Source organism: Solanum tuberosum, unplaced genomic scaffold, assembly GCF_000226075.1.
Source record: "Solanum tuberosum cultivar DM 1-3 516 R44 unplaced genomic scaffold, SolTub_3.0 scf00008, whole genome shotgun sequence".
In the NCBI taxonomy this organism is placed as follows: domain Eukaryota; kingdom Viridiplantae; phylum Streptophyta; class Magnoliopsida; order Solanales; family Solanaceae; genus Solanum; species Solanum tuberosum.
Genome location: NW_006238934.1, coordinates 2,122,294 through 2,133,442, shown reverse-complemented (window position 1 = coordinate 2,133,442; position 11,149 = coordinate 2,122,294). Strand labels below are relative to the sequence as shown.

The following is an 11,149-nucleotide window of genomic DNA, read 5'->3' as shown; positions in this document are numbered from 1 at the left end:
AGGAAGACGGTTTAATTACGTTTTGGCGGTGGTTAATTAGGAGAATGAACCGGGTCTGAAACGGTTTGTCCTATTGTTTTTTTAAAAAAAATGGTCCTATTGCTTTTTATTACCATGAACAAAATATTTTTATTATGTCCTCCAATATAACACGTAATATTTGGAGGTCGGAGGTTTGAAGATAAATTTTGGAGTTCAAGGAATTCAGGTCGAACAAGATCAAAATGAAATATTTAGAGTGAATTTGGGGTGGTGTTGGATGAAGTGGGCGAGGAAGTAAATATAGATTATTTTGAAGAGTTTGTTGTTTAAGATAGTGTGGACATTGACGATGATGTCAGATATCACATTTGAATGGTATGGATGAAATGGAGGTTTGCCTCTTGAATCTTGTGTGATAAGAAGGTACCACATAAACTTAAAGGTAAGTTCTATAGAGTGGTGATTAGATTGTCCTTGTTGGATGGGGTGGAATATTGACCAGTTGAGAATTCAAATTTTCAAAAGATGCATGTTGCGACAAGATTAAGAATGAGATTATTCGAGAGGTGGGAGTGGATTATGTGGTAGACAATATGAAGGAAGTAAGACTGAGATGATTTGGACATGTGAAGAGGAGGTGCGTTAACACCCTAGTGAGGAGGTGCGAGAGGTTGGTTGTAGGGGTACGTGGAAGGGTAGAGTTGGACCGAAAAAATATGTAGGCTGAGGTGGTTAGACAAGACATGATGCAACTTCATATTACCAGAAGACATGACTTTAGATAAGGAGTGAAGGTCGTGTATTAGAATAGAAGGTTAGTAAGGGTAAAATGTTGTCTTGTCTACACCCGTGTAGTTCTAGCCATATGTTGTTTAATATTTTTTGATTATCACATCATTTTTGTTTTACTATTTCTTTCTTGTAGACTTTACAACACTTTCTTATTAACTGCTATGTTCTCATTGTTTTCTTCTTCTTGCACTTGGATTTGATACACTTGAGCTAAGGGTCTCTCATAAACTCTTTACTTCCATGAGGTAGTAGTAAAGTCTGCATACACTCTACCCATTATTGTTGTTGTCCTCAAATAATATGTAAGAAATTAAAATACACCCTTCATTCATATTTACTTGTTATATTTGAATAACTTGACATGCCCATTAAAAAAAAAAAGACTAATATGACTATTTTACCACATTACTTCTATTAATTGATATTTGATATGGTAAAATAATTTGTAGAATAGCTAATTAGTGACTTAGGGTAAAACATAATTTATTCTTTGTCCTTTTTCTTTTATACGTTAAAACTTAAAAGTAACAAATAAAAATAAATCAAATTTTGAAATAGTAGACAAGTTAATGAGGTTTTTGAACAACTTGTATTTTGGTGAGAATTTTTGGAAAGAACAAGGTTTTGCTTAGAAATGAATTGTGTTTGGATTTTATAATTTTTGGGCTTCACTATAGAATTGACAAATTTGTAAGAATGTTGTCTAACAATAGAAAAGGTTTATAATTTAGTTTGTTTCCATAATTGAAACTCTTACACAATAAATTAAATGAAAACAAACTATTATCCAAAAGTCTACCTTTCCTCTTATAGTTATTTCTTATTCGAACTATATTGTAGTTATTTAATTCCTTTTTAATTTGAGTTAACTTATGCTATTTATATTGCAAGATGACATTAGGTGATTGGACACTTTGCATCATACATGCAAAGTGTGGCTTTATACAATCAACCGGCCCATTTCAGCATCCAGTTGAGTGTGTGATGGAGGCCCAATCATTAGCTTGACACTACAAGAACAAAAACTAGTTGGGATCCAACTACTCCTCCGTCCTTAACCAGAGATTTTGAGTTTGGGTCCCTCTAGGTACGGAGTCACTTTTGTTGGATAGTGCTTTACCTTCCAATGTGAGACTTTCTGACGCAAATATCTGGATTTAATTATGCTCCAATATGGATATCTAACATCAGTCCGGAAACCCAAAAAAAAAACTAGTTAGGTATTATCTGACATATTTACCTGATTTCGGGAGACAAGAGGGATTGCTCGAATGGAAAGTATGTTTCACCTCCGATTCTAGGTTTATGGATTTGAATTACCATGAAACAAAACAAATTGTCCAAGGTAACTAAGAATGAAATAATGGGTGCTCAAAATATGACAAATACATGTTGCAAGAGAGTTATGTTCGACAACTAATCTTATACAACTTAGAATGAAATAACAGGTAGTACTATATATCAACCATTACAAGTATTAGAAGTAGATGGCCAGCTCACATAACTTCTATACAATCCTGTGCTTTCGTTTTCTTGTTCTAGCTATGGCTATTGCGAGTGGATGAGTTGGGATTTTTATGAAAGAATTTAAAATATAAAGATGTAATCTCACAATTTTTTTTTTTATAACGGTGTGTTTTTGAGTAGTATACTAGAAACTATATTTCAAAAATTGAAAGAAATTATAGTGTTTCAGCATAAACATTTCTAAAATTTGATCAAACACAAATTGTTGCTCAACTATTGAGAAAAGTATTTTTTTTAAAAATTGATTTGCCAACATAAACTATTACTCTTCGAAAGTACTTTTTGAAAAAAAATTCTCATTAAAAATATTTTTCCAAACAATCGAAATTAAAAAGTATGGGCAAACAAATTATTGATATAATGAAAATATGCAGTTGTGATTAAAATACATTTATTTAATATATGTATATAAATGATCCAATTGGAACCTAATATTAAAAAAAAGTCACGATTCACAATTCATAAACTAAAAATCTTAATTCGGCGTATTTACAAAAGATCGTACTCAACGCCTTCGATGAAGTTTCTCAATCTTCTTCTTAATTATTACTCTTCATCTTCCCATGAAATGAATCGAAGCTTTTTTCCTCATAGGTGGTAGGGGAATATCTTGCTAAATGCTAACTCATAAATATTCTACTACGACTATTATAACCACTACTCGGCTACAATTCCTTTATGGAGGGCCCCATTTATATGAAAAGAAATCAAATATCAAACTCTAATCAATAAAATGAAATATCAGACTCAGATAGCCAGTTAATTAAATAATTATGATTTTTCTTTTTTTTTTAATCTTTCCCTAGGATCTCTCATCCTTTACATTCCCTAAATTACTTGAAGGCTACTGCTTACCATTCGAACTACTCCCTTTTATCCGGATTTCCCAAACTCGTTTTGATCATATATATCCCTACATTTTTATTAGCTCTTAATTAGTTCATGTTGGGTTCAATTATATATTCTTGGCATCATTAATTGGTGTGCTTGTGTGAATTTAGGATTTCTTGGCGTGTATTTTTCATGTGTCAAAGTCACAAAGATTATATTTCCATCTGCTAAATTGAATAGGTGAACAAATAAGATACGTAAGGCCAACAAAAATATATTTATGTTGAGACAAATTAAATCTACAAATTCAAATGTAATGTAAATCAATGGTTGAAGGGGTAGTCCAATATATTGCGTGTGGATTTAGTTCACTACGAGAACTCAATAACTTTTACCCAAATTTTACATATGTATTGAAATATTAATTTAATTGTGAAGCTAATTTCTACAAAAGTTATGACCCTCCCAACATAACAAAACAAGGCAAGTTTTCTCCCGACACGTGAACAATTTAACAAAATAAATAGAACGGAAATTATATTAAAAATAATCCACTTTAAAAAATCTTGTGAAAAAAAAGGTGATTTTCATTCTTTCTTGTGTATTACGGCTAGCTATTTTTGAACATTTTCCTTAAAAAACAAAGGTAAAATTTAAACAACATAATTAAATAATCCTATTTAGGAAAATTACATAAATTTTACATATAATTGTAATACTCCCTCCGTCCCATTTTATGTGGCAACATTTGATCCGGCACGGAGTTTAAGAAAATAAATGAAGACTTTGAAATGTTTACCAAATTACCCTTTAAAAAGTACACTCACTTTTCTCTCTCCTCATAAATGTATTGGAGTATTATTTTAAGATTAAGTGGGACCAACAAGGGTAAAAGAGGAATTGCACCTTTAAATACTTACCATATAAGGAAAGTGACATTCTTTTTGGGACTGACCAAAAAGGAAATGTTGCCACATAAAATGGGACGGAGGGAGTAATAAATTATTTTAATACATACGCGTCTCTTTTTTTTTTCTGTAGTGTGTAAGAGGATGTAGTTTCCTATTAAATTAAAATAAATATTTGTCCTAAATAAGAAAAAAAAAAACACATAGAAAACCGTGTCTCCCCATTTTCTATATATTCTCCACTTTTACCTCTGTTTTTTCTCTCTTCAATTAATAATAATAATTTATTTCAAATAACCATAAAACACTCTAATACTCTCATAAAATTCAGCCTCGAAGAATTCTCTAATTTCTTCAAATGGGTGAGGTAATTTTCATTAGTTCTTTCTTCTAAATCCTCTAACTCTTCTTTAATTCAGTTTTAATTGTACTTAATTATGTTTTTTTTTGTTTAATTTTTTGGGTTTCAGGAAAAGGAAAAAATCAAAGTTGAGAAGAAGAAGAATGACGCCGGAAAGAAGTCGGCCGGCGGTGGGAAAAACGACGCCGGCGGCGGTATCGCTACTATTCTGTTAAAGTTAGATTTGCATTGTGAAGGTTGTGCTCAAAAAGTTAGACGTTCTGTTCGTCACTTCGAAGGTAAATTAATTAAATTAAACATTATTATGTGTTTTATAAATTAGTTAATTCGAGATCTACAGTTTATAGAACAGTAGGAGAAGGAACTATGTTTGAAATTAGCGAGATTTATCGAAAACAGTCTTTCGTATAATCTACGTCGATTCGATATTATTTTTGAATTTATTAATTTTTTTTAATGAAGGTGTGGAAGACGTGAAGGCGGATGCCAGTAGTGGAAAATTGACGGTGGAAGGGAATGTGGATCCCTTATGGCTCCGGGAGAAGGTGGAAAGCAAGACTAAGAAGAAGGTGGCGCTCCTCTCTGCTCAGCCCAAAAAAGTTGCCGCCGGCACCGGTGACGCCGGAGGAGAGAAAAAATCCGATGAGAAGGTTGAGAACAAGGCAGTAGAGGAGAAGGTTGAGAACAAAGTAGCAGAGGAGAAGAAAGGGGAAGATAAAAAGCCCAAAAAGGTAGTAATTTACTTCTCTAATGTACACTTCATAGTCATGTTCTGGAAAATTTGATTTCCCCTGTCCCTTTTGTTCATCAAAAGTCATTTGACTAATTTCAATGTTTGGAAAAAGGATAAATATACCCGAATTATTGTAAATGGTATGCAGATACGCTCCGTCATATTATTGGAACATTGATGGCCTGCCGTTTAAAAATTAGAGCATATATGCTCTAACGGATGACTAAATAGGGATACGTGGCGCAATCTTATTCGTCGATTCGATATTTAATCGGCGGATAAGAGTATGACACGTGTATGTCCTTAGTAACAGGGTATATATGTTCTAGTTTTTGGACGGCAGGGGCATCAATGTCCCAAAAGTATGACGAAAGGTATCAGCATACTATTTACGATAGTTCGGGGTATATTTGTCCTTTTTCTCCTTAATGTTTACAAAATTTGAATTTCGATGAGCGTTGAGTATTGGAGGAGTAAAATCTCACAAATTTTCCTAACTTATTTTAGGTTCAATGTAACACAGAGGTAGTTCAGCAGCATTGTGACGGATCTGCACAAAAAGTAAAGCGATTTCTTATAAAGGAATTGAAACATAAATTGAAACGTAATGTAGCTGTTGTTCCACCGAAGAAAGGTGATGGATCAGGTAACCGGTGTGATAACAAGAAGAACAAAGAAATTGCTCGTGGTCGTGGTAGTGGTGGTGGTGGTGATGGAAAAAAGAAAGACGGTGCATCATCGTCTACAATGGCAAGTAAAAGCACAGAACCAAAAGAGCAAAACACAGAGGTGATGAACAACAAAAAGGAATGTCACCATGGTGATTACAGTAATCCAAATATGTACTACACAATGCCACCATCAATTTACAATCAAAATCATGTGAATCAAGATTATGGCGCAACAATGCAGGATCATCATGGTTATTATGGTCATAGTGTTGGCTATATGCCACCACCACCATACCTAACTGCATCGCGCGATCATGGTTATGGATATAGAACTGGATATGTGTCACCACGACACTTTACTGCACCGCGTGATCACGATCATGATCATGGTTATGGTCATATTGGGTATGTACCACCACCATACTCTGCACCTCAATATTTCAGCGATGAAAATCCTAATGCTTGCTCCGTCATGTGACATACAATACCTTGTTGAAGGGAAGATCAGTTTAGCTTAAATGAAAAATACAACACTTATATATAGCGTTCGTATACGAAAAATAGTATGTACGATATCATAGTTTTTGTTTAGGAAATTACAAGTTTAGAGAGTTTTTGAGGTTTACTTGATTTCAATTTTTCAGTTTCATGTTTTCTTTTTTTCCTTTGTGGCAATTGCATTCATTGGTTTATTTGATCGTTTATGCTTCCTTCCTCTCAAAATAAGTATCGTCCTGATAAAAATTAGGTTATGTCCACTATAAAATTAACAAAATACAATGTGTAGTTTATCGAATTATCTTTGTTTAATGAATGTCTTTTTAACTTGTAGTACATAATTAAGGAGTATAAGGGTGTGATTGGAAAGGCATATTAGTTTTTGTCTTGAATACTTGTTTTGAGATCATTTTATTTTGTTAAGTTGATAGTATTTATTTTAGAGCGGAGAGATTAATACAATTGGTTTTTTTTTGCAATTTAATTAGTGATAGTTTTGGATTAATAGTCTTCACTTACAAGTTTCTAAATATAAAACATGATATTTAAGTCGATTAGTTAGGTAAATTGTGTTTTAAATTGAAACATCACTATCCAAAATAGTTCAGTTTTAACTTCTTCAGCTATCAGAATTAAAGTGAAACAGTATACAAAGCTATTTTTAAAAAAATTCGATTTAGTATTAAAGCTCGACTAATTGAAATTGAGGGAAAGTGCTTTTATCAAAGATTTTTTATCTCCAAGGCCAAAACCTCTAAGAAAAAAAATAATGTTGCATATCTTTTGTTTATCATTGATGGAGTCAGGATTAAGAGTTTGAGGTTCTAAATTTTTCTTAAAATGATAGTGGGATCTGAACATACAACTCCTTATTGTGGAAAGTATTTTCACAACTTTTTTTATCACTAAGTTATTAATCAATTATATTACGGATTCACAAGTTAATATATACATATAATTTTAATTTCTAGTATAAATATAAGATCTACACAAAAATTATTGGGTTTGTCTAAATTCACGAACTCTGCTCAGCCTTCTATTAGTAAAAAGAACATATCTCCCATCAACTCGGACACGACACGTTTCCTATGACTATCCCATAAATGTGACAAGTGTTGGAAGTAGGCTAAGTCAAGGACACATGTCCAACAACTTTGACATGTGGAAATTACCAATGAGTCAATGGCACTCTAATAACATTGTGAAAATATAGTATTCCCTCCGTTTAAAAAATAATGACCTAGTTTGACTTGGAATGAAGTTTAAGAAATAAAGAAGACTTTTTAATTTCATGGTTCCAAATTAAAGTTATGTCAAATATACTAAAATGTCTTTTATTCTTGTGGCCTTAAACATGTCATGTGGACAGTTAAAATTAAAGTGTTACTGAAAAAGGAAAAGGATCATTCTTTTTTAAACAGATTAAAAAAAAAACTAAATCATTCTTTTTAAAACGAAAATAGTACTGTGATTTACTGTAATATGCATGGTCTTGTCACCATCCACACAAAGCCAAGTTTAAAAAACATCCATCATATAACTCTATTATTTTCTACTCATATAAAAAATATAACACGTACATGTAATTGCATGTTGATATTTTTTTCATTTGATATTTAAAACTCATTGAAAATTTGGTTAGATTGAAATCATAATTTTTTTTTTTATATATTTAAAACTCAAATTCGAAACATCTGAAACCACACGACCCATGTTATATGTAATTGCATGTTCATTTTAGCACACGAGTCATTCATTTGACTTTGCTTCAAAGATTTACCATTTCTGGCTGCACGTGTTTTCTTGCTTTTTCTTCAAGAGTTTCCCAATCCATTCACCACACGACCTAGATTTTTGTCTTCTTGCAATTTGAGTAAGAAATCGTTTAAATGTAAAAGTAAAATATCTAATTAAAAAAATATAAAAGAACAAAAGATTAGAAAATTATTACCCCTCAATCGAGTTTTAGCATATATATATAAATATTAACAAGACATAGGAAACAAACCACATATAATGAATAGATCACTTAAAAATGTCACAGTGAAATTAATAATCTGAAGAATAAGAAAAGTATGAGAGTGTAAAATTTCTTTATATTGTGATTTGTGTATGAGTAAAATCATTTCATATAATGTAGTATTTTTTTAATTTTAGAAACACTTGTGCCAATTGCTTATGCTTTGTGTTTAAAAAATTAGTTTCTGTTTGACTGAATAAAGCACAAAAAAATATATAGTAGCTACATGATTGTTAGAAATAGACGCATTTCTATTAACCATCATAATTAATATATAATTTTATATTATTATATCAGCTTAATTCACATGTTATGACATGTAATTTACTTTAGTTTCAAAATTATAAATTTTATATTTAAAATCTTTGGCTTAAAAATATATGGTATATATTTTGGTAATTTGATAGCGCATTTTTTTTTGTTTTTTTGATTTCTCACCTGGTGTCAATCCACATTAGAATTTGATTAAATTCGGATTCCACATTGGGGTAATCAAGCGCTCCCTAACAAAGACGACTCGAACCCGAGACCTCTGATTAAGGATAAAGGAGTTAGGCGTACTTACCAGTACTCTACTACAACCCTTATATTTATATACAATTGTATATTACTCTACCACAACTCTTGTATTTACATACGACTTGTATATAAAACTTTAAAATTTCAAACGTATGCAAAGTTTTTAAATATCTCTTTGATGTGTCACTACCAAACCGGCCAAAATTGTTATGAGAGTGAAATTTGAGGTGCAAGTATATCTATCAAGTGGTTTCAAAATTCAACACGATAAGTAGGTGCATTTGTGAGGTACAAAATGAATTTGTATTTATTTGTTAGCTCCAACAACACTAAAATTATTTAGTTATTCGATCATGATGCGTAGCAATATTGGGAAAAAAATAAATAAACACAAAGAGGGATTAAATAGTGTGAAATCATAAATGATGTGCGCGCTACAACAAAAATAGTTTTCAGTGGTAATAAATATACACATTCATAAAAATACTAAAACTTTTACCCACATTAGTTAATTGTCATTGGATTCAATCTCACTATAGGCTTAAGAGACATTTATAAAGAGTTTTTATTGCCACCGAAAAAAACATATTCAACGATAATTAAACTATTGATAACAATTAATTATCGCTAAAGATCATTTTTTATATAGTGTGCTTTAAAATAGGATGCTTGCAAAAAATATTACGTGAAGTCATCAATACCGTTATAATATGATTAATTTTCCCGTTTGCAATAATAAGTTATTGAATATTAAAGAAACATATGATGGCAATAAGTCAATAATTTATATATAAATTAGTGTGCATGATTGTGTGGTGTGTCTCAAGCTCGGGGTGAACTATGTGTTCAATTTGTTATTTGATATTTATTTTAGGATCGTATTAATTTAGATTTACATTATAAAAATTTCTTATCGGCAAATTTGGGGTTAATGTGCTATTTATCTAAGACAATTTCATAGTATTAGGGTTCAAATTCAAGATTTTTTATTAAATGGATATATAATTTGAAAATATTCAATAAATTTGGTTTAAACACCATATTTATCTTTAAATTTAAATTATTTATATTAATTTAGAATCCAATAACGACAAATTCATAGTGCAGTATACAGGGTTCAAGTGAACCTAGTAACATGTACATAGACCTAATATGCACTAATAAATTTATTAAATATTTACAAATGTTAAATCATTATGAACCCAATTATTCTGGTATATTAACTTGATATTACTTTCAGAATTCATAAACTTTAAATTTTATATTCATCATTTTAACCGAATAACGAATAAAAACATTTGTAAATTTAAATTCAACGTGAATCACCTAATATATGTTGGTTAGGTTTCATGATAGATGTATTTATTTAAATTAAACAACTACTCCGAGTGTTTTGTTAGGTTTCATAATTATATTGTAAATTCATTTCCTCGTATCTTTGTCACTTACACGTCGATTAACGTTATCCAAACAAATTGTTACAACTTTAATTTTATCAATGATCTGAAACTATATATAACTATATAACTATATATATATAATATTTTTTTTTTGGATTAAATACGTGTGTGGCAATGACTCATGGAGGTTATGACTTGACTATTGTCTTCTTCTAAAAATCTATAAAATAATGCACATTATTAGTTATTATTCCAGAATCGAAGGAAAAACACACTACAAAGTATTTAAATTTGTTAGTATGATTTTGATTTGAAATGAAATTTTAAAAAAGTAAATAAATTTTTTAAGTTTTGTATGTTGTTGTAGCTGTATTAAATTTGTATGAGTATTGTATAGAAGTTGTATACAATGTTGTTGAGGTAGTATTATTTTTTTAGAAATCAACACAAACTTTTTACATATTTTATACAATATACTTTATATATACATGAAATTTGGGTTTCTCGAGAAACTTAAAATGAACTTTATAGTTTATACAATACTTATACAGTTGTATACATATTTCATATTGAGCGTTTTTATAAAAGAAATTGAGGATATGAGATCTCTTGTCTTCTTACAATTTGAATAGGGAAAAGGGACGGATTTACCCCCGAACTTTAATAAATGGTACGTATATGCCCTCCGTTATACTTTGCGTCCACATATGCCCCTTCCGTCCAATTATAGGTACACATATACCCCTCTCACTAACGGACCCCTAATTGCTTACACGTGTCTTAATATTCCTATTGAACTACCCGTTTGACCCTTTTTTTTAACCCATAACCCAACTATCCGCCCCATAACCAATACCCACCCAATTTCCTCTAAAAGGAATCCTAATTAAAACACCCAAATTAACAC

At 30.8% G+C, this 11,149-nt stretch overlaps 1 protein-coding gene across 1 annotated transcript; it reads left to right on the top strand.

Annotated features, from left to right (window-relative positions):
- The first annotated feature begins 4,316 nt into the window (after window positions 1-4,316).
- On the top strand, window positions 4,317-6,452 carry LOC102586198 (uncharacterized). The gene is made up of 4 exons (XM_006339020.2): window positions 4,317-4,407; window positions 4,511-4,679; window positions 4,864-5,132; window positions 5,642-6,452. Exons 1-4 carry the CDS (start codon window positions 4,399-4,401, stop codon window positions 6,281-6,283), a joined length of 1,089 nt encoding a protein of 362 aa, XP_006339082.2. The 5' UTR covers window positions 4,317-4,398; the 3' UTR covers window positions 6,284-6,452.
- Window positions 6,453-11,149: the final 4,697 nt, after the last annotated feature.